This window comes from Erigeron canadensis, chromosome 6 (genome assembly GCF_010389155.1).
Source record: "Erigeron canadensis isolate Cc75 chromosome 6, C_canadensis_v1, whole genome shotgun sequence".
NCBI classification, from domain to species: domain Eukaryota; kingdom Viridiplantae; phylum Streptophyta; class Magnoliopsida; order Asterales; family Asteraceae; genus Erigeron; species Erigeron canadensis.
Window position 1 is genome coordinate 43,942,078 of NC_057766.1, and position 23,826 is coordinate 43,965,903.

The window sequence follows — 23,826 nt, forward strand, 5'->3', positions numbered from 1 at the left end:
AACACGCTATACGAAATTGGATGAGTAAATTTATCTTTTTGTCCCCCATTAACTAAAGAGAATTGATATTCGTATCATGAATTTTGATTAAGTTATGACACTGTACAAATGAAACAGTCCACCATACAAGTAAATAATACATGTATATGATATATCTATCAAACTAGATGGTACTACTAATACCTATCTCCCTTGACTAAAACACTCAAGACATATGGCTTAACACAATCAAAGGTCGAAGTGGATACATACAAAGATAAACATTATTGGTGTCTTGGTGATAAATCACTATCTTTGGTCCCCACACTCACATGATATCATTGAATTTTGATAATGTGAAAGAAAATAGATTATATAATTCCTTCCACTTAGATGTAGTGCCCACTGCCCAAACATTTCTGTAATCCCCACTTTTGTAAAAGCTTATACTCAGACCAAACGTCAATAAAGCCATAAAAACAAAAAATCTAATATAAATTCATTTCTAAATTGCTTGATAGAAACTTCACTTTTAGGAGAAGTTATTTAGAGAAGCAATTAATTACATACTTTAAACATGTGAACTTAATTCATTCATACTCCGTAGTCCGTATAAATGAAGTCGCAAAGCATAATTCACATTAGAATCTAAAAGTTCCATAAACCCATAACACACATTCATTTTGGGAAAAGTCAAAACCCCTTGATGACACTTTTCACCAAATTTCCAACCATCTTTATTCCCCACCACACTCTCCATTTCCACTCAGTCACTCACCATCACCAAATACATCTTTCACTCCAAATTCTGCATGTATATGCTTCATATTTCTCTATATCTCACCTTACATTCTTCATAAACTCATCCCTTATTAATCACTTGGTTATTCAATCAACAATCACACAAGTCCTTTTTCCCTACAAAAATGACTACAAATTTCTTGTTTTCTTACTTTCTGTTTTTAACCATGTTTTTGTCTCTCATAATTATGGTTTCTATGGCTTTCACACCTCAGAACAATTTCCTCATCAACTGTGGTTCAAACACAAACACCATTGTCTCCGGCAGAGAGTTTGTAAGTGATTCGAATAAACCCGGGTCGGGTTTCCTCTCTTCCGACAAATCAACCACTCTCACAAACCCAAACCCAAACCCGAATTCCTCTGATCTCTACACTACAGCCAGAGTTTTCACTGCTGTAACAAGTTATAGTTTTCAGATTAATAAAACTGGGACCCATTTGGTACGTCTTCATTTTTCACCATTTAATTCGCAAAATATTAATCTGGGTAATTCAAATTTTACTGTTTCAGTAAATGGGGTTTCACTTTTGACCAATTTTCGAGCAGGGTTGCCTCTTGTTGTTAAGGAATTTATACTTATGCTAGATAAAGTTCATTTCGATATAACTTTTGATCCTTTAGGAAATAATGGGCTTGCTTTTATTAATGCAATAGAAGTGTTTTCTGCACCAACTGATCTTATTGTTGATGGTGGTACAAAGTATGTTACTTTTGATGGAATTCAAGAATTCGAGAATATTTCATCACATATTTTGGAAGCTATATATAGAATTAATGTAGGTGGTTTAAAATTAACATCTTTTAATGATACCCTTTGGAGAGATTGGATTCCTGATGAGGATTATCTATCAATAAAATCGGCTGCTAAAAGTGTAAGCACTACAGAATTGCCAAATTATCAAAAAGGGGGTGCTTCGAAAGAAATTGCTCCTGATAATGTATATATGACTGCTCAAGAAATGAATAGGGGGAACTTGACTATAAATTCTGTGTTTAATTTGACATGGGGTTTTCCGGTTGATTCACAACGTGGTGCTAGGTATTTTGTGAGGTTACATTTTTGTGATATTGTTAGTCTTTCGCTGAATCAGTTGTATTTCAATGTGTACGTCAATGGACTCCTCGTGAGCAAGGATCTTGATCTATCATTGCTTACGTTTCATGTGTTGGCGTCTCCTTTTTATGCGGACTTTGTTGTTGATTCTGATAGTTCGGGGGTTTTGGAAATTAGTGTTGGACCGTCGGAATTGAGCACTAGTTTGAGAAAGAATGCGATTTTAAATGGGGTGGAGGTTATGAAGATAGTGAATCCTGCAAGTCTGAAAATTTGGCCAAACAAGAAGAACATTTGGGTTCTGATATCATTGATTGTAGGAGGGTTGATTGTTTCTTGTTGTGTCATACTGGTGATCTTGATTCTTTTGAAATCAAAGAAGAAGAGAGCCAAAAAACAAGCTGAAAGCAGCGGTTGGACTCCTTTACGTGTGTATGGAGGGAGTTCACGTAGTAAATCTTTAGAAACAACACATAATGTTGGCAGACTGAAGATTCCCTTTGTTGATCTACAATCTGGGACAAATAATTTTGATAAGAATCTGATAATTGGTTCTGGAGGATTTGGTATAGTTTACAAAGCAGTTCTTCGTGATAACTTAAAAGTGGCAGTGAAACGCGGTGTGCCTGGTTCAAGACAGGGGCTCCCAGAATTTCATACAGAAATTACGATTTTGTCCAAGATCCGACACCGACATCTTGTTTCACTAGTTGGTTATTGTGAAGAACGGTCGGAAATGATCCTTGTTTACGAGTATATGGAAAAAGGACCATTAAAGAATCACTTATATGGGTCGAATCTGCCACCACTATCGTGGAAGCAGAGGCTTGAAATATGCATTGGGGCAGCACGCGGGCTTCATTATCTTCACACGGGGTCAGCACAAGGTATAATTCATCGTGATGTGAAGTCTACAAATATATTGCTTGATGACACTAACCTCGCAAAGGTTGCAGATTTTGGGCTCTCAAGGTCAGGCCCATGTTTAAGCGAGACTCATGTTAGCACAGGAGTGAAGGGTAGTTTTGGGTATTTAGATCCTGAATACTTTAGAAGACAACAACTTACTGATAAATCAGATGTTTATTCTTTTGGGGTTGTCCTTTTTGAAGTACTTTGTGCCCGTCCTGCTGTTGATCCATTGCTAGGCAGGGAGGAGGTGAATTTAGGTGAATGGGCGGTTCAATGGCAAAAGAAAGGACTGCTTAAACGGATTGTGGATCCACGTATTGCTGACCAGATAAAACCGGATTCTTTGAAAAAGTATGGGGACACGGCTGAGAAATGTTTAGCAGATTATGGAGTTGATAGACCGACCATGGGTGATGTATTATGGAACTTGGAGTGTGCACTTCAGCTTCAGGAAACCGAAAGTGTGGATGCTACGAGCATTGGTCCCACTGTGGCTCCAGAAATTGCATCTGGGGTTGGCTCAATCAATGTTGATGGTTCACTTTCAGACATACGGACAAGCCAAGTCTTTTCCCAGTTGGTGACCAACGATGGTAGGTAACAATCGGCTATTTGTTGCGTTGCTTTATGTTGTTTGCATATATGGTCGATATATGTCTATTGTTGACATACTACAGATCCTGTGAGCTACAGACCCGTAAAACCAAAATGAGTGTTGGGTCCGTTTAGTTGTGTATTGAATGTTGCATATAACATGTACTTTAGTTTTTAATCCGTTAAGAAAGTTAGTAATACACATGAATATATTTAAGTGTAACATGTGTTTTGCGGGCACATATTAGAATAACATGTATCAAAGGAAACCTATATTCAAAAACATAAATGGTCAAAGAAGGAAACATCGGGTTGGTGGTATATGTGACAAAGAGAATAGAGAGAAAAAAACACATTACATAGATTCTTTTATGATATGATGTTCAACCAAAAAATAGTGTTCGTAATTCTTTTACCAGCTCATCGGGTTCTACTTAGTTCTTACGGATGTCATCTTGCTTTTTGTGTGTGTGTGTGTGAGAGAGAGAGAGAGGGTCGATCCATGAGACCACGAGAGCATGCAGCGTATCTGTTCACATGGCCACAAAGAAAATGAAAGATCTCAGTCTTATTGGTAACGGCGGCAATGATCTGAGATGGTTTTCTTAACGACCGTGATTGTTTGCTCATCTTGGTTTCAACCCTTGATATGGATAGGATTAACAACTTTATCAAATAAAGTTATAAATAACTTAGGATCCCAATCCTTAACAAGCAAATGATTCATGATATCGTGTTGTGAATCATAATAACTGCAAGAGCTATTGAGGTGTGAATATGGACTCAATTCATATATATGAGATGGTTTATATATGGGAAATGATTAATTTTTTTAATATAATGACTTAAAAATCTTTTAAGTAGGAAAGACAATTAGTTTTAAAGGTAATTTTAGACTAATATTTAGAAGGATTTATTATTTTTCTTTATATATATATATACACACTAGTCTTAATATTCGTATGATGTACGATATCTATATAGATTGTATTATAAAGAGATTTGAATATGTCTCGTACATTATTTATGAGTATGAAATAAATTGTGGTTAAAAGAAACCGATGATCGAAACTAAATTATACTTGTAATAAATGGTAATGATAAATATAATATACGTTTAGTTACAGTTTTGGATTTACTTTAAATTTTACAATTACATCAAGATCGGAGCTTATAAGTTATAAGCATAGTGGATGACAAAATCAGACCTTAAAAGCATAGTGGATGACGACAAATAACTTTTTGATTTCAGATCGTAAACTCAAATTTTAGAGTTTTCGTGCTAATAACTTATTATAAGTAATATAAGTAATAGGAGTTGAAGTATTGAGAATGAAACAAAGACAATTTTTTTAATGAGAAAACGATCAATCAAATAAGGTTATAATGTGTTTTGTATATATAAGCCAAGAGTTAGAATTTAACTTTAAATCTAATAAATAAATTACATCTATATACAATTAAAAATGCTAATTTAATAAAAATAAATAAATTAAAATGATATGTGTCGATCAAGAATTACACCGCGTGTTGTTTTAAGAACATGTTAATCCTGTTTTAGTTTTTTATAGATAATAATAATAATAATAATAATGTATAACACCTGATAATGTTTTCAATGTGGCCATTTGACCGATTATATGATGACAGTCTGTAAATATCAATTGTGATTTACTTACAAAAACCAATGATATGGAGGTATATAAATAAGTTTAAATAGATAAGTTAACAATTCTATTTTTATACAAATTCATATTTGATGGGGTTTTTTTTTTTAACGTTCGTTTTTTTGTCAGGGCTTGTTCACCACATATGTGGTCTTTACACCCACCGGACATGATGTCATCGCGGTAGTTTATAGGGAAAACCCCCGGATAGATCACCAAACGGCATGACATCTACAGCATTGAATGTCATTTGGGGTCAAACTTGCGCCCCTTTGGATTCGAACCCTAGTTGCCCAAGGAACAAACCTTCACTGGAGATCTGGTAACTTGGATTTAATAACGACAAATCCTAATGGTTTAGAAATATTTAATGTAATTACAATAAGTTATACTAAAAACACGTGTCGCTTAAATAATACGCCACATGTCGATCAAGAAATACTGCAATCTTGTTTTAGTTTATTAGTAGATACACAAAATTTTCATATATATCATGGTTTTTCAAATGAACTTTTTCCCACACATATATAATTGTATTATATATATAATTTGTAAGAGCTATCAAGTTTATCAACTTATAATTTAAAATTTTTCACATAATTTGTAAGAGCAATCAAGTTATCAACTTATAATTTAAAATTTTTCATAACTCTTTCAATTTAAATGGTTGTCACATAACTCATATGTATCTTTTTATATGCCTACATGATTGTACTATTACTATATATAGTTAATAGTTGTAAAAAAGGAAAATCCTTTAATATTTACAAGAACAGTACTCTTGCGTTGCGGCGGTGATAGAGGTGATGGGGTGGCGGTGATGTGGTGATCTACCTGACAGGCTCCGTCCTTAGCCGTACGGGCTCCGCCCTCAGATTAAAATTCTTCGAAAGTATATCGAATGACCACTCTAATGAAAGAGCATGAAATTTTAAGAACACTCATATAAATTTTATAATTTATCGATGTACGGTTTTTGAGATAAAAGATTTTAAATTAATTTAAAAAATAAAATGATTTATGGAAAAGATAGAAGGAGCATTTTGAAAAAATACTTAAAATCAATATTGAAAGTTTTAGTTGAATGTTGAAAATCTAGAAAATCTGCTTTATAATATAGTATAGATTAAAACAAAATCTTTAATTCAAATTTGAAAAAGGGTGAGCCATTGATTACATTTTACCTTTTATTTTGATTTTTCTGATGACATCATCATTGGCCCGAGAATTGGTCAATAACATTTTTAGTCCTCATACTTTAATTATTATAATTTATTTTTATTTATTTTTTTTAGTAAATGCCCTAACTAAATACAACTCAATAACTTTACTAACCAAATCTTTATAATAATGGTACTCCTTACTCTTTAATGTTATAATTTATATAAAAAAAACTTCATTAATTGTGTCCAGTTTTGAATTTTTAAAGTCTATTTTTTTGTAAGTTTGACCTTAAATAATTTTTATTGTATTATATAATACTCGTTGAAAATTATACCCAATGAAAACACATCCAAAACCTCAATTTATTCATATAACTTTTATCATCTATTACGCAATACAAATAAAAATATTTTTGGTCAAAGTTGTAAAGAAAAGACTTTGAAAATTAAAAAGTGGACACTATTAATGGGACAGAGGGAGTATATTTTTATGCTTACAAAGTTTTATATATTGTATATTTATATTTTTAATGTTGTATAATTGAATATTTGACAAGTTTCAATTTAAAATGAGTTTATAAGTTGAATATGATATTTAAGTTTTGATAAAAACTTTTGATGAATTTATTATATGCTTGTTTATTTGTTGATAACCTATACCATTTACTTCACTAATTACCTTTTGATAAAGAATCTTAGTTGTATGATTTTTTTATTTAGTTTTTTTTTTTCTTTTTTAGTGTTTAATCATGATAAAACATTAAAAATTTATATTGTTACCAGTAATTTCAATTGCATTTTATTTCCATTAATCACGTTTTATTTCAACGACTCTATAAATATTTTTCAATTATATTACATGTTTTTTTTTATAAGATTGCTCAATTACATGAATTAAAATAACATATTTGGTACTTAGAAATATGGTTACAACTTAGTGTTGATAAAAATATTTCTTTAATATTTCATGTATATAATTTAGTTTTATGGTTAAAAACATGATTTATTAACATTTTTTCTTGACAATGAATATGGTATTACATTTGTCGTTCAAAAATATGTAAATATCTATTTGAATATTAATCGTTTTTAGATATTAAAGGTTTATAATGCAATAAAAATGTACAAATCTCGCGTGTTACGCGAGTTTTAAGCTAGTTATGTTGTAATTAAAAACATACATAAAGTCATTAAGTATTTATAAAAAAGTAAAGTAACTCCCAATGTCGTCTTCCACGGGTTTTGGGTCTCAATACTGTATTCGACGGTGTATAGGAATGTTGATATGTAGACAGCCTTACCCCTACCAAAGGTAGAGAGGCCGTTTCCAGGTTCTACCATAGATAGAAAAGGACCTCCAGCCTTGCTGGGCATGAGGATCGAACCTATGACCTCTGTTTTCACTGGCATGAGCTTCAACCACTGATCCAACCTAGTTGGTTCTCATTAAGTAATTATAGTTACATTAAATATCAAAATTATACTAGCATGGTACCCGCGCAATAGGCGGCGGCGGTGGGGACGACGGTCTACAGGTGTCGGTGACGATATTATTGGTGGTTTCGGTGTCAAGTGATGTAGGTTGATGTAAAGGTTAGTTGAGTATTTTAGAAGATAAAAGCTTAATGTATTAATTATCAAAATAAGGGTTTATAGCGTAAATTAATTCCATAAAGGCAAATTTGGTAATTTATAAAAACTTTTTCCATAGTGAGTATTTATTAAGGGTAATTTAGTACTTTTGCATCTAACCATTTCTAACACTCTCTAAAAATAAGGGGTTGATAATTATTATAAAAGAGTTAGATATAGATAGATATTTGGATGTTAAAAAAAAATCAAATTAAATATTTGAATAAAACATGAAGGGGTTTGATAAATACAGCCCTAAGGGCTGTATTTAAGGTACATAAATTGTTTGTACATTTACCATGAAAATCAAGGGGCGGACTTTTAATATAGAAGTACAAGTTTTTTTTATGCACGTTAAATACAATCTTAAGGCTATATTTAGCATTTTCCAAACATAAAATAGTAAATTAAAAAGTGGAAATATAGAAAACCGATGGAGAAATCCCTGTGTATGTGAGTTTTTAATAATTGAACCACGTTTGTACTCGTGACAGCTAATAAGAAAAGGGGAAGAAAAAAATAAACCCCAAACTCTCGATTTAAGCTACTACTTGTCGCCATGATGATGAAATTGCTGGTCAATTTTATATTTTGATCTCTAGTTTATACTTTTTTTAAAAATTTGTTACATTCCAATTTCAGTTCATTTTGTATAATATATAATAAGTGAAAGAAAGAGGGTGGGTTAGGTTAGGGTTTGAGAAGGAAGATGACGGAAGTAGTAGTACATATATATGATGTAACAAATAGTGGTTCCGATCAAACCAACTCCACCATCCTTCAGATCAACCGTATTTTTAAAGACGGCATCGGTCTTGGCGGCATTTTTCATAGCGCCGTTCAGGTATTATTCTTATTTATTATAATTACACCATCTGCCCTTCCAGATTTCTCCTACTGATTGATTTTTTTATTTTATTTGTGACTTTTAAATTCATCTGGTTCAATATTGTGATTCACTGCTAGTAAATCATGTTAGTTGAATAACTACCACTTCTTAACTTTATTTCAGAGTATGTGTCTCTATCCCAACTTAAATTGCTTATATAGTGTGTATCCAACTTTCAAATATTGGCTATCCTATGTATACATGTTACTTTGTTTGACGGTGACACCCAAATGAGTTGTCCCCTTAAGTTTTCAGTTACTGTCGGATGTATACAATAGCAGCATTTGAAATATGGATAAATAGATTTTGCCGATTATAGCTGGATCATTTCAAAGGTAGTTAATACTCTATAAGGCTTATTAATATGCTTGTTATCCAAGGTTTATGGAGAGGATGAATGGTCGTTTGGGTTCTGTGAACAAGGGACTGGAGTTTTCTGTTGCCCTGCAAAAAAGAACCCTATGTACACATATCGTGAGTGCATTGTCCTTGGGAAAACAAGCTTATCCAAATCTAAGGTCAACCAGATCTTACGCGAACTTAGCCGAGAGTGGCCTGGAAACTCTTATGACTTGCTTTCCAAAAACTGCAATCACTTTTGCAACGAGTTTTGTGAAAGCCTTGGTGTCCCCAAACTTCCAGGTTGGTTTATCACTTACTTTCGGACATTTTTTTTTTTTTTTTTTTATCTTGCTATGAACTGTGACTCTTGAATACTCAGCTCATATCAGTTATTCTTTTGGACTACCATATGCATTGTTAAGATGACTTGGCACTAGGTGGTTCAACTTTCTGTGTGTGTATATATCTTGGGTTATCTTATTTATTGTTTTTCCGATGTGAGAACTGTTAAGTGTGAGTTTGATCCATTTATATTGGGATTTGTACTGGTCTTGAGTTACAGACGAATATCTGGTTTGTCATTTTCAATTTGTCATAGACTATACTCACAATCCATTAGAATTTGTACCAGTCTTGAGTTATTGATGAATCATGTATTTGTCTTGAGTTATATCTTGTGGCATATATGTTTGTTTAGAATTTGGAACTAAGAAGATCGTTAATTGGGAGTTTGAAACACTATTTTACAGGTTGGGTGAACAGGTTTGCTAATGCCGGTGACACCGCCGTAGAAATAGCTGAAAGCACGGCTGTCAAGGTGAGCATCAGTTCTGTACTCTGAATGTCTCATTATTCTATTCTGTCGTATATTATGGCAGCTATATGTAGCAAAACAAGCAGGTTGGATAACGGGTTAAATTCAGCACTGATAATAGCAGTTGATTTTAAGCATGTGTTAAAACAAGTTAGGTTAACCTTTCTAGGGTTCCCAACTATTGAATTTGGGTGCCTAAAGCTAATATTCGAAATTCAATTCTATTGATTATACTTGTACGAATTCCCACGGAACTTCATGGAATTGAATTCCGATTCATAGCTTTAGACTCCCATTAAACATCCATAGTTAGTGTTAAGTACGATTTCAAACACCTTTACTAATTATCCTGCCAAAAATGAAATAAAATTAGCGATTCAAACTAGTCCTAGAATAAACCAATAAACCATTAATTCGTCTCTTTTTAAGCTAACACTTTGGCTTTTACCAATTTGACTCGTTATCAATGAAACCCGAATTGACTATTTTGGACATAAATTTGTTAAAATTGCCATATCCGCTCGTTCAATTTCTGACGTAACTCAATTTCCATTTTTGAAATGGATATAGTTCAGACAAGCCAAAACAGAGATTGTGACAGCTAGCAAAGTGGCATATCGATTTCTTGCTGGCATCGCTTCAAATAATAACGCCCCCGGGTCTCCAAATTCTCCGGGTAGTGCGAACAGAAACAACCCTAGATTTCAGCAACCTGCTTGGTTTAAAAATCTTGTGAACGCCGGAGCAAAACCATCAACTAGTACTACACTTGATAATGGACACGATGACATAGTGCAACATCAGATACCACAACCGCGAAGGCAAGAGTCTAGTGCAGCATCTGTGAGGTCAAATGAGATGTAAAACGTTCGTTGGTATTTGTTTTGAACTAGTTTTATCGACCTCTGTTTTGTGGTTTATGTATGGATTTTTAACTGTTTTCCACCCCATGTTGAAGCAAACTGACTATATTTCGTCAATCTGTCCTTTACAACTCTAGAATTCATTGTTTATTAAATGCATATATACTTGAACCGAACCGGCATTTGTGTTGTTTACAATGTAACAATTGTTCTATGTGCCTATGTTTGTTCTATTTTTATTAAAGTCGCTTTAAACGATCCCAAATTCTACAAGAAATTCCACACAATGTTATGTGACCTTGTCTTGCGTCAAACGTGACATAAAACATTTCAACTACCAACGTGTTTCATTCGCAGATAGTGATACGTAAAGCTACCTGCAGGCTAAACGCACAAGTGATGTAAAAGCATACATGTTAAAGTATCACAAACATATGCAGCAGACAACTTTCGAGTATTATTCAATATTATTGATAATATCAGTATTTGACTTCACTAGGGAACATTAATTTCAAGAAGAAACAAGATCAAAAGAACACAAAACGCGCCATACACTCAAATAAAATTTCAGAGAGAATGATTTATCAAGATCTCTGTAAATCCACACATAAGAAACCATAGTTGCCTCAAACGTAACACCTGAAGCATTCATCCTCTTAACATTCTATTAAAAACAAAGGCATTGACACCATCATCTGCAATCTGGAGCGAAGAAATAGCCTCTGCAGCTTCCCAGTCTCTCTCCACAACATACGGTGCCTGAACATCACTCAAGAAATACCCTTCACCACGGAACCTGTATCCATCCCATTGACACCCAGATCCTCCACAACTATCGGACACCCAACCCATGTTTCCGTTTGGACTTCTAGAGAGTTGTTGAGGATGTGGAATGACAGCAGCTGTAGTTCTAGCATGAGCATCGCCCACATAGAGGTCAAAGTTACTGTCAGAGTATCCCCAAGGATACCATTCATCTTCTTTCTGCATCAACTTGTCTGATTCTTCACCAATTAGGACTTGCAATGCAACTGCTTCGGCAATAGCAGCACAGTCGTCATCCAACCTTTGTTGTTCTTCTTTCTTCTTTTGGTTCTTCTTTTCCAGCTCAGAAATAATAGCTGCTGATGCTGCAAGGGCTTTCTCTAATCGCCTTTTTTTCTTTTCAGCCTGTTTGATACGATCCAATTCGTCCTTCACTTGCTTCTTCTTAACTTTCCTAACGCCACACGGTGCTTTACCACACTCCATATATTAATTTCTATATATTGAGAAAAAAAAAAAAGAACTAAACACTTTCTTAATTACTCAAACCTAAACTTTCTTTATTTCTTTTCTTTCTTTCTAAAAAGTATAAATCATCACTATGAAATACAACTGTGTTTGACTTTCTTTTACTATCTAGTAATACTATAATCTCAAAAACTAATTTCAAACGTAAAGTTCACTCCTTTGTCGCCACCCCTACACCCACTCAGGTCTGAACGAATACCTCATTTTACGTACAATACATTCCCAGACGGATAAAACTGGAGAGAGGGTAAGAGAAAATTGAGCACCCATTAAACCGCCCATCCGCACCATCCTTTCTTTGAATCACCGCAAACTTTATGTACCACAAATGGAATAAATAAGTCAACTGGATTACAGATCTTGCTGTATTCCAAACTCACATGGCATACACACCTGCAAAACAAATTACGAAAATAGATATATAAATCAAATCAAATCAAACACCTATTAATAGATTCCCTAAAAACACTACACATGATATATTCATTATAATTATCTGAATACTTAGATTTATAACAATCGACTATAAGTAAAGTAATTGGGGTTAACCAACCATTAATTTCAATTTTAAATTCAAACAAACATAATCAAAAACAAAGATCCGTGAAATCAAAGCGATCTCGGAATCAATCAATAACAAACCAATACAGAAAGGTCTACAAATGGAAAACCCTAACTTAATTAACTGAAATTTGATCAAAATCATAAACAATTGCAATAAAGCTGTAAACTTGAACATAAAATTGATATGATCTAACAATCAGGACCAAAAAAAGGTATAATTGAATTGAATTATAAAAATAAAAAGATGAATAAATAACAAAATCAAACCTTTTAATTGTGAAATGAATTTGGGGATTCTGTTGTTGGTAGTTGGATCTGATGAAGAAAACAAAGCGACAAGAAAAGAAAAGAAAGGAAGAAAGAAAGAAAGAGCGAAGTGGATGATACTGATAACATATATAAAGACGATCACATGAAATGGAATACACACATCAAACAAAAAGGCTAGTTTGGTAATTTAATAATAGCAAATATATCTATTATTTTATTATAAATATATATATACGGTATAGTAGTATACCGATTTAAGGTTGTCAATCTCAACCCAACCCGAACCCAACCCGAAAAAAAAAGGTTAGGGTTGGGGATTTTTGACCCAACAACCTGCTAATTTGAATTTTTCCAGGTTGGGTCCGGGTTGAGTTGTTGGGTTGTCAGGTCGACCCGTCAACCCGATATCTTAAAAATATTTGATTTATATATAATACTTTATACTCCACAATCTACTTATCCATACGCCCCATTCTCATTTTCTATATATTTAATCTAAAATAACTTCACATCTAAAATAAAAGAAGTATTTAAAATTTTGTGAGATGCTAACTGATGTTGGGTGGGAGGGCAAGTTTGTTAACTTGGTGCCAATATCTATCAATACTCTTGTATTTCTTTTTTTTCAGTATTAAGTAAAAGGCCTCTCTAATAATATGTTAAAACGTCATAATTAAAGGTCTCGTTATGATTCAGTTTGTACTTATAAAAAATCATGCTTATATGATGCATATTTTATCTCAACTTGAAGATGTAAAACTAAAAGCTCTAAAAAAAATTTGATTGGTCTGAAAACTTGTCTAAAATTTTAGTTGTTATATATTGGTTTTATTCGTTCACGGTCAATCTTAATTTTTAACCTATTACATATATAAACACTAAAATATTAGACGTGGCTATAAGTTTACTACATTAACCAAGCGAGAAAAAAATTTTCTTTTTTATGAGATAATGACATATAAAAAAATCCGGATGCAAGATTAAAAAATAGAATTAATGGATACCAGTCACTTTAATGTTTTAAAAGAATTATTAGACTATTTGATTAGTAAAATTTATTATTTTTCGGTATATTATTTTCAACAATTAACTTCACATTGTTAAAGCAGTAGCCGGTGGCCCGGTAGCGTTATGTCAATTGACTTCGAGCCGTTGGATTGTTTGATCCGTTTAAGTCAACTTTGAAATGTAACCCCCACTTTGGTTTGATTCTTCTAAATATAGACAAGATTAATTTGTTTAAATTAGATGTACCATAATAGTCTAATACTATTTCTAATACAATAAAAATGATGAATGAATTTGTATGAATGCCAATCAAATTATTTGAAAATTCGCTTCATTTCATTGTACATTATGTTCGCTTCATTTCATTATATACTAGGTTTATTGTAATTTATTATACTATACTATTTAACATTTTGATATCAAATTAATTCTAATGAATATACGTATCGTCATATAGTATTGTAAAAATACCATATGTTAATATAATGCATAAGTAACAATTAACTTATTAAATCGTCCAGGGTCTTTTCAATTATAGATCAAATTTGTAAAAGTTGATATATCATTAAAAAAGAAAATTTCAAAGGTTTTTTTTAGTTTTCCTTACAAAAATATATCAAACGTATAACAATGAATTTTGTGGTTCGGTGATACATTTAGCTTATGGATCTATGTTACTGATGGAGCACGATTGTACTTTTCAGCTTATTAGGCTGGATGGAGTGCCCCGGGGAGGGAATAGGTACCGAACCGGTACCTAAGGGAACACCACCCCGTGGTACCGGTACCGGTAGGGTGGGAAGCATTTAGGGGACAACCGTGTTAGTTTTGTTGCCGCTTTATGACCGTTACAATCATTAATAATAATAAAAAATACAAAATCTTTTGATTTTTGCTCTCTCTTCCCCTTGTTTTCTATTCTTCTTCCTTATTTTCTTCTTTCTTTTTGTGGCTTTCTGTTGCTACCGCCATTTTTTTCCGGTAGGTGTTAATATTTTCCGGTGAGTGAGAAAGAAGAAAGAACATTGAATATAATAGTGGGATATGTCGTATGTGTCAAAACGTGCGATGCCCATTTATTCTCAAGATAGATATATATTTTTATATAATAAAATATTAACTTTGCCACTATATGATTTTCAGTATTTATTATCACCGTATTATTTTAGTTTTTATATGAAATAAAAGAAATAAAAAAAAAAGGTGGGGAGGGGTGGGGAAACACTCCTAGCATTAGGGAGCATGCGGGGGGGGGGGGGGGGGGGGGAAAAAGCGGGGAGTGGAGGGGAGGGGTGGTGAGGCGCTCCCCCACCCTTAAGGCTTTTAGTTGTTATATAACTTGTACAAAATTTATTCTAATGTCTATTGTACCAACTTATATTTACCAATATATATATAACAAGGTCCTAAATTCTTTTATGAAAAAATAAGGACCATTAGATGAGTTTAAATTTTTAGTTTTAACCATTAGATCATAATAATTGTATACTTACCAAATTTATTATTAGGTGAACACAACATTAGTCCTTTTATTTTATATATTTAGACAAACTATAACCTCATATATATTTAAATAATATTAATATATGGTAACAATAATATAATATAAAGATATAAAATATAACTATTCACGTATAAAAAAAGACATGATTTTATGAAGCTAATTGTAATTTCAAATGGAGCACTAATACTCTTTTTTGTCATTACAAATTAACTTCCAATATAATGCAATTAAAAACATGATTTTGTCCTTCTGTTTTACATAACTAAATCTATTATTATACATATACTCCGTAATATTCTACCTTTAATTCTAATGTTACCTTTGTAGATTTTTGCAAACTTATATGTCGAAACCTTATAAAATTTTGTGATTTAGAGATACGTAAGACATTAAATTGTTTAATTCTTTTATAAAAAGAATAAGGATCATTGGATGAGTTTCAACTTTTGATTACAACATTTAGATCTAAACAAGCATAGTGCCTGTCCGTTACGGCGGTTAGAAGGCGATGACAATATAAAAGGGAGGCGGTGGTGGATATCGAAGGAGGTGGTGGAGACGGAGGGTGGTGACGGAGGGTGATAGAAGGTCGATTAGAGTGTGTAATGATTAGAGAGAATGAAGAAATGAGGGTATATGAAAATTTTATGTTTAAGTAGGGGTATTTTAAGAAGAAAAATTATGCTTAATTTCTTAATCATATTTTCTTTATAAGTAATTATAGATAATGATGATATCATTGACTTAATTTTGATCAAATACAACGTACATTAGTTCTTCTATTTTATATAACCGTTCAATGTATAAAAGTTAAACTAATATTTTAGTCAATGTCATTGATAAAAAGATGTGTAATGATTTTTATAATAAAAATTTTAATTATAATTTAAGAGAATTCAAGATTTTTGGTCTTTGATTTTTCTCTCATTTCTCTTATTGTCATTAAATGTTAAGTGTAATCAGTGGCCTAAATATATAAATAATGTTTTATGTATTGAATAAAAAATAGGTAGTTGACGTTTATTTTAGTTTATTAAATGAAAAAATAGAATAAAAATCTGACTGAATAAGTTGTTAATTATTAAGTCTATTAAGTATAATAGAAACAAGCCTTAGTCTCATATCAAATACACGAGAGGTTAGTGACACTTTTAAAAGTGTAAAACTAAATTACAATATTTAGGAACAAATTATTATGTAATTATTTTTGAACTTAGAATAATTTGGGTGAGTTGTATGAGATTTTAGGTATATGTTCTGTAGGGTGACGATTTAAATTAGTACTAAAACTACCATAATACGTAAAAATAGTACAAAAAATTCAGACTTTTATAAACATTTTGGGGTATAGCCACTCTTGACCACCATGTAGCTCCGCCACTGGTATTAAATGTATAGACAAATGTAGTAAACACAATATTAGTCATTCTACTTAATATATTTAGACAAAATATAACCTTATTTATTTAGATCATAAACAATTGTCTTATGTCATTCGATCAAATTGCAATTTAAGAACAATCTTGCAACTTTATACTCGTATTATAGAACCATCTCGATAAATATGAATGCTAGCATTAAACTATAAAATAATTTTCCCCGCCTAATACACGATATAAACATAAGTTTTCGTTATATCATAACTATTAGTTATTTCGCGAGTGTTTGGAAATTTGTTTGTAAAATAGAATTTGAGAATAAGAACTGTGTTTTAAAAAAAAAATGCCCAACCTGCTTTGCCAAAGTTGAGTTTTTTCTATATGAAAAATCTAGATAATCAACTTCTTACCAAACACTTTTTTCACTATTTGCATTATGCAAATACAATAATCCGGTACTTTTTTAAGATGCAATCCTAAATACTTTTTTAGTTTAGCAAATGTAACTTTTATAATAATATAATTTGATATTATCTTCATGTATATTAAAATAATAGTCTAAAAAAATTCAGGATTTAATTCTTGATGTTTATGTATATAATAGTTTATTAACTTAATATGAAATCTTTGATAACTATGTGATAGGTTAAAAAAAGATTACCATACAATTGTTTATATCATTCAAAGTTTAAAAATTATAAGAAAAAAAAAAAAACTCAAAATACATAATCTAAATATTCAATATATTTATGTAAAATTACTATTAAAATTTCTTTAAAAAGTAACTATAAATATAATTAGTAGACTTTTTTTAGGCTAAAATCTTAAGAAAGAAAATTAAAAACTGAATTATTAGATAGAGATGAAAAATATATATATAATTATATATATATATAATTAAGTAAGTGAGCCGGATCGGGCCTGCCGGGCCGGTATAGACAATTACACATATAAATCAACATGTTTGATTTCCATTCATTTTGACTTTTTCAATAAAGTCAAGAATATAAAACACTTAGTTAACATCATTTTTCTTCTTAAAACCATCATCATTAGTATATAAAAATTTCTCATTATATTTAAGTTTTCCGTATGCTTATGAATATCATCTTGCAATAGTTATATGATATAATCCTATAAATTTTTGGGCCTAGGCCCAGCTACACTTTTATGATTTCTTAAAACTTTGCATCATTCATACCATTGAGCCCATGAAAAAAAAAAGGCTAATTGAGTAAGCGGTAAAATCTTTAGGAAAATAAAAAAGAATATATACCAACACAAGCAAGATGAATGTATGGGATCCAACTCATTCTTTTTATAAATACTGGTGATCATTTAGAAACCTATATGTGAAACAACGAAAATCAGTATCTAGTTACCTTCTTACATATATTCAAAACCTACTAAAGATGAATCGATACCTCAAATAGAAGTAATGAAATTAATCCATGATCCACATTGATATCTTGTCTATGTATTGACGACAGAAACCTGCATTAATGAGAGCCAACCTAGCTTGTAAATATTACCAGTACAAAACGAATTTTTAAATGATTTGTTTAGCATAAAAGAGTACAGTCCTGTATGTTACTTAATAAAAATGTACATATCTATTAAGTCAATCAAAACATGTTTGTTTCTTGACATGATAAATAAAAAACAACTAACTTAATCAATACACATATTATGTATCCATTTAATCGATCACTTTATCCAGATACTTAATGGATAAATAAACAAACGTGTGTATCACTTATCAACGGATAGATAGATGAAAAAAAGAAGGGGTCGGAAGCTTACATCATTAAGAAGCAAGTCCCGTGGTTCGAGCATGTGAATAACATCTCCAATTTTAGGTCGATTTTCAACATCTGAATCCACGCATCGAAGAGCAATCAAGATCATTCTTTTGAGATCGGTTAAGGATGGCGGTTCATGCAGTCTAGCGTCTACTATATCATCAAAGTTTTGATTGCTAACCTTGCTTTTTATCCAATCTACCAAGTATTCCTATATATATAAAATTAGCAATATTGAGTAATTAACTTCTTTTTCAAGATTATATATTGGTAGATAAATAGTAGAGTACTATTACGGATGAGTAATAACAAATTAACAGGCGGGAGAACCCAAACCTTTCTGCCGAATTCTTTATATTCGACGGGGGCTCTTCCTGAAATAATCTCCATTATGAGAACCCCGAAACTATACATATCAGTTTTCTCGTTTAAGGCGCGTGTGTAAACATATTCAGGAGCAATATAACTGAAAAAAGAACAAAAAACAATAGATAAGTGCGTAATATATGTGTCAATTCAATCTGAGTTTTGACACAAGGTATAGTACGCTGGCAAACTAACCCCGACATTCCAGTGAGAGGATGAGACGTGGATGGAGTTGGTCCAAGATCCAGAAGCCTTGTTGTACCAACATTTGATATCCTAGGATTCCAACGATGATCTACTAGTATACTACTAGACCTCAACTGTTGATGTATGACAATGGGTTCGCAATCCTCGTGTAAATACACTAAGCTGCAAATTTTTAAGACGGTTAACATGCATGAGATTCGTACGTTCAGATACAATAATTAATCGTTCATATATCTATATATTTATAGGCTGGCTAGCTAGCTAGTAATTATTGATCAAGACATTTTCTTACGTACGTACGTACCCTTTTGTGATTCCGAGTATAATGTTCATCCGAATGTTCCACGTTAAAGAGCTGACCCTTGCTACAGATCCATGAAGCCATTGGTGTAGATTCCCATTGTTAACGTACTCGTACACAAGCATCCTTAAAAAACAAATTAATTTATTTGATACACGATATCAATCTAATTAATACTCCTTAACAATTTTTGTTACTTACTATATATGCATGGGCAAATTGCTTGGTACTTAATTTCATGATGATAAAAAGGAGTCACGTACCAATTAATCGCTTTGAAACATATATATGAGAGGGTAAGGCCGGTTCTTATAAGGGAGTCCTCCCTTCGTTCTTCAATTCAAAGACGTAGGACACGGGAGTCCTATGCCCAACGTCCTTCAAATTAGTCCTCCGAGGGACTACTCAAGACTCTCCATTATGGGGTCAGCTGTACTTCTTTTTTAATTTTATTTTATATATGTGTGGTGTATATATGTGTGTGTGAGATAAATTATAAAATAATTGATGATGTGGCGGTAGTCGGGAGTCCTCCTTCTATTTAAGAATTGAACCGGCCTAATATGATCGATGGTTTGTGATGGCATCCCTTATTTGCTTCGCAAAGCGTACGTTGCTATTTTTAGGCAATATGTCCTTCTTTAATTAGTTGGATTATACTGTAACTATGAATAACTTTGTTGCCAAAAAATACAAATAGATAATGAAATAAGCACCACGGCGTACGTACCTTTTGTCTCCTTCAATGGAGTATCCAAGTAATTTCACCAGATTTACATGTCTAATGCACCAAATGGCCTCCACTTGTTCGATGAATTCCTCATCATTAGTACTAATTCACAATGAGATCGACCCAATGAATTAAACTTTCATGTACGTGTAAATTTCATTCGAAATAAAGTGTACGTATAGAAATTGAGTACTAGCTAATTACCTGATGTTGATTAATTTCTTAACAGCAACTCTCTTACCATCAAACAAAATACCACGATAAGCCATCACTCCATACTCTCCACTTGCAATGACACTCCCATCCCCGAATCCATTTGTTGCTATATCAATTTCCCTTGAATTATAATTCATGCATCGCCACGCACTACTACTACTAGTACCACAGCTACTTCTTCTTCTACTTTGCATATAATTATTATGATGGTCTACCAAATGAATACTACCGCCGCCACTTCCCCACCAATTGTGGCGATCCGAGTAAAGCACTCGTTCGTCCTGTGTTCCAATGTCCCAACCGCTTTGTGGCAGCAACCTTCTTTCCATCACGAGGCCACTGGGATTTCTACTACTCTTGAGCTTTTTCTTCTGGCGCCGTAGAAATGACCATAAACATAAAAACGCGAATAGGAGAATGGCGGTGACTAAACCGATACAGATTATGATTATCATCCATAGTTTAAGCCCGAAGAATGGTGTTTGATCGAAAAGGTGACCAGTAAGTGACGAAGCTGACATCGACATTGATTATTGTTGATTTAGGGTTTACAAAATTCGTGAATTACATTTGAGAGAGAGTATATATGGTTATTCTGAAATTAAGTGTTAATGAGTTTAAAATCTCATTTATCTGGAAAAAACGTAATATCGTGATGTGATTTAGTTAACAAACTTCACGCCTTTAAGTGACGCAAAAACAAACGCATATACATTTTTAAATAATCGTTACAAAAAACATCTCTTTATCTATCTATTTAATTAATTAATATTTAATTTAAAAGAAGTAACATGACATTATATCATATATATATATATATATGAGTTAATTACTGAAATGGTACTTCACGTTTGCGCCATATTACTGGTTTCATATCTTTCCTTTTGAAATTACGCTGATCATACCCAACGTATGCAAATCTCCACTCAGACCATACTGGAGGCTAACGCCGTCAGCTGGCCGTTAAAACCTCCCCCACGTGACTTGCACGTGAGGGGTAAATATGTAATATCGCGTTTCCTAATTACTGAAATGGTACCTAACGTTTGCACGATATTGCTGGTTTCATACCTATATGTTTCTTAATTACTTAAATGGTACCTAATGTTTAGTTATTAATTTATTTTTATTTTTTTTAATTTGTTTTTTTTTCTTTTATAAAAATTCTCCAAAACTTGTTACAATTTAATGAAAATAGTCAGAATACACTTATAATCTACTCAAAAATAATACCAAATAGCTATTTCATAACAAAATATAAGTTTTAAGGTTCACGAATAACCAAAATTAGCAATAAAGTGTAATAAAACAACTTTAAAAAAATTTGCGAGAAAATTTTTTTTTTTTAAAAAAATTCCGGAAATACCGCAATGATAATACCAGAAATACAAGTCAGTATTTACTGCGACACGAAGCTTAAAGCAATGTTTTAAATACCGGCTAATATTTCTGGTATTCCTGGATATTTCTGGTATTACCATTACGGTATTTCCGGAATTTTTTCGAAAAAAAAAATTTCCTCGCAAATTTTTTTAAAATTGTTTTATTACACTTTATTGCTATTTTTGGTTATTCGTGAACTTTAAAACTTATATTTTGTTATGAAATAGCTATTTGGTATTATTTTTGAGTGGATTATAAGTGTATTCTGACTATTTTCATTAAATTGTAACAAGTTTTGGAGAATTTTTATAAAAGAAAAAAAAACAAATTAAAAAAAATAAAAATAAATTAATAACTAAACATTAGGTACCATTTAAGTAATTAAGAAACATATAGGTATGAAACCAGCAATATCGTGCAAACGTTAGGTACCATTTCAGTAATTAGGAAACGCGATATTACATATTTACCCCTCACGTGCAAGTCACGTGGGGGAGGTTTTAACGGCCAGCTGACGACGTTAGCCTCCAGTATGGTCCAAGTGGAGATTTGCATACGTTGGGTATGATCAGCGTAATTTTGAAAGGAAAGATATGAAACCAGTAATATGACGCAAACGTGAGGTACCATTTCAGTAATTAACTTTATATATATAGTTAGTTTAAATCTTAGTTTTAATGTCAACATACATACATTTCAGTACTATGGCTGAACCAGGAATTTGAGTTGAAGGGACCGAACATTTTTATAAATGACATGTGACAGATACACATTTTTATAAATGACATGTTCAGCCGTTCAAATTCTTGTTAGGTATGAGTTCGGATTGGTTTTTATGAACTCTTCCTGTTTTCATTTGAAAAATGAATCCATGGTTATTTTTTTTACCATGATTCCACCTAAATCATTATTTTAAAGCACTAATCAACAACTTACTAACTATAACCAAAAATGTTGCTGCTGTGACATTGCAACTAAACAACTAGAATCATCTTTGTTTCTTTTGAAACTATTATTTTTTATATATTGCTAGTAAATCTGTGATTCTAATTTGGTGTCTCCCAAATATATTTATACTGGATATAAATAAATTCAATTGATTAATACAAGTATACAAGAAAACATGATCACTTAAATAAAACTATATTAGCATCAGAATTTAGAAGGTTAATTTGCTTAAATAATAATAATAATAATAAACAATAAGGGGTGAAAGATAAGATATTAACATTGGAATTACTTACAGTTTGTGGTCAACTTTTAGGAATTTTAGTTTTGGTTTAACAATCGAACAGACAGACCCGATATTGATAATTACCTTTCTTTAATTTTACTTTAGCTTTATAATAGAGATAAGCTATAAGTTATTTAATACAAGTCTCTATTGCATAGAATTAAACAAACTCAATAGATAACTTTAACACCCGTTAAGTAACAGTCTTAATGGTCGTTAAGTGTTGTTTGGCTAGCTAGCGGTAATTATAAAAGGATATTTAACGGAGTTTGTTTTCAAGTTTAAGTTTCTTAACTTTTGCCTCTAAAGTTTTGACTTATTTACGTTTTGCCACATAACTTTTGGTTTTTAACTTTTTCCCGTCAAAAGTTTATTTTTTTTCTTATTTTTACCACATACTTTGTTTTTGATGGTGTACCCACCGTCACCCAGAATAAAGCCTCACCCTGGGTAGGCTTAAAGGTCACCCAGGATATCATATAGCTGGGGAAAAGAAGATAAACACAAAAAGATACGATCATATCACTTCCTTAAATAAAGAATATCGTTACCAAAGATAAAAGACGCGTGAGAGACTTATTCTCCACGAAAAAGCAGCTATAAAAGGGAGAAAACCCTAATCATTATCATTATGCCTACTACTGGAAAAACCCTAAAACACATACACGATTCACTGGCAAAACCCTAAGAGATCTAAACATAACTAAATCGGCGTACAAAGGAGGAAGACTCCTACCAACAGGGAATCGTCGTCCAACCCATCAAACACTTCCAAATCCTTTAACCTAATCCATTGTACAAACAGTTTTTGACTTTAAGTTTTTTAACTTTTGTATTTTATTTCACATAGCTTAAT

General features: G+C 32.1%; 4 protein-coding genes across 5 annotated transcripts; 2 read left to right on the forward strand and 2 right to left on the reverse strand.

The window, feature by feature from the left end:
• Positions 1-667: 667 nt before the first annotated feature.
• Positions 668-3,612, forward strand: LOC122605930 (probable receptor-like protein kinase At5g24010). Of its 2 annotated transcripts, XM_043778895.1 has the most exons (2): positions 668-2,724; positions 2,794-3,612. In XM_043778895.1, the coding sequence occupies exons 1-2, from the start codon at positions 906-908 to the stop codon at positions 3,348-3,350; spliced, it is 2,376 nt and encodes a 791-aa protein (XP_043634830.1). In that variant the 5' UTR covers positions 668-905; the 3' UTR covers positions 3,351-3,612. The 2 variants fall into 2 exon arrangements, with proteins under 2 accessions (XP_043634830.1, XP_043634829.1); XM_043778894.1 differs by having other exon boundaries at positions 668-3,612.
• Positions 3,613-8,277: 4,665 nt separating this feature from the next.
• On the forward strand, positions 8,278-10,889 carry LOC122603577 (deubiquitinase DESI2-like). Its single transcript, XM_043776315.1, has 4 exons — positions 8,278-8,649; positions 9,075-9,336; positions 9,786-9,853; positions 10,421-10,889. Exons 1-4 carry the CDS (start codon positions 8,515-8,517, stop codon positions 10,712-10,714), a joined length of 759 nt encoding a protein of 252 aa, XP_043632250.1. The 5' UTR covers positions 8,278-8,514; the 3' UTR covers positions 10,715-10,889.
• Positions 10,890-11,148: 259 nt separating this feature from the next.
• LOC122603210 lies at positions 11,149-12,941 on the reverse strand. Its single transcript, XM_043775851.1, has 2 exons — positions 12,838-12,941; positions 11,149-12,399 (listed from the first exon to the last, which is right to left on the reverse strand). Exon 2 carries the CDS (start codon positions 11,962-11,964, stop codon positions 11,362-11,364), a length of 603 nt encoding a protein of 200 aa, XP_043631786.1. The 5' UTR covers positions 11,965-12,399; positions 12,838-12,941; the 3' UTR covers positions 11,149-11,361.
• A 5,542-nt stretch (positions 12,942-18,483) lies between these two features.
• On the reverse strand, positions 18,484-20,880 carry LOC122604985 (probable serine/threonine-protein kinase At1g01540). The gene is made up of 6 exons (XM_043777841.1): positions 20,342-20,880; positions 20,138-20,239; positions 19,411-19,533; positions 19,095-19,268; positions 18,870-18,999; positions 18,484-18,744 (listed from the first exon to the last, which is right to left on the reverse strand). The coding sequence occupies exons 1-6, from the start codon at positions 20,878-20,880 to the stop codon at positions 18,484-18,486; spliced, it is 1,329 nt and encodes a 442-aa protein (XP_043633776.1).
• Between the last annotated feature and the right edge of the window lie 2,946 nt (positions 20,881-23,826).

Excerpts from the sequence above, each read along its gene's own strand:
- LOC122605930 (XM_043778894.1), top strand. The coding sequence starts at position 906 with ATGACTACAAATTTCTTGTTTTCTTACTTTCTGTTTTTAACCATGTTT.
- LOC122603577 (XM_043776315.1), top strand. The coding sequence starts at position 8,515 with ATGACGGAAGTAGTAGTACATATATATGATGTAACAAATAGTGGTTCC. Across the intron at positions 8,650-9,074 it reads TTTTTCATAGCGCCGTTCAG|GTTTATGGAGAGGATGAATG; the intron begins GTATTATTCTTA and ends TTGTTATCCAAG. Across the intron at positions 9,337-9,785 it reads TGGTGTCCCCAAACTTCCAG|GTTGGGTGAACAGGTTTGCT; the intron begins GTTGGTTTATCA and ends ACTATTTTACAG.
- LOC122603210 (XM_043775851.1), bottom strand. The coding sequence starts at position 11,964 with ATGGAGTGTGGTAAAGCACCGTGTGGCGTTAGGAAAGTTAAGAAGAAG.
- LOC122604985 (XM_043777841.1), bottom strand. The coding sequence starts at position 20,880 with ATGTCGATGTCAGCTTCGTCACTTACTGGTCACCTTTTCGATCAAACA. Across the intron at positions 19,534-20,137 it reads TCCATTGAAGGAGACAAAAG|GATGCTTGTGTACGAGTACG; the intron begins GTACGTACGCCG and ends TTGTTTTTTAAG. Across the intron at positions 19,000-19,094 it reads CCTCTCACTGGAATGTCGGG|TTATATTGCTCCTGAATATG; the intron begins GTTAGTTTGCCA and ends TTCTTTTTTCAG.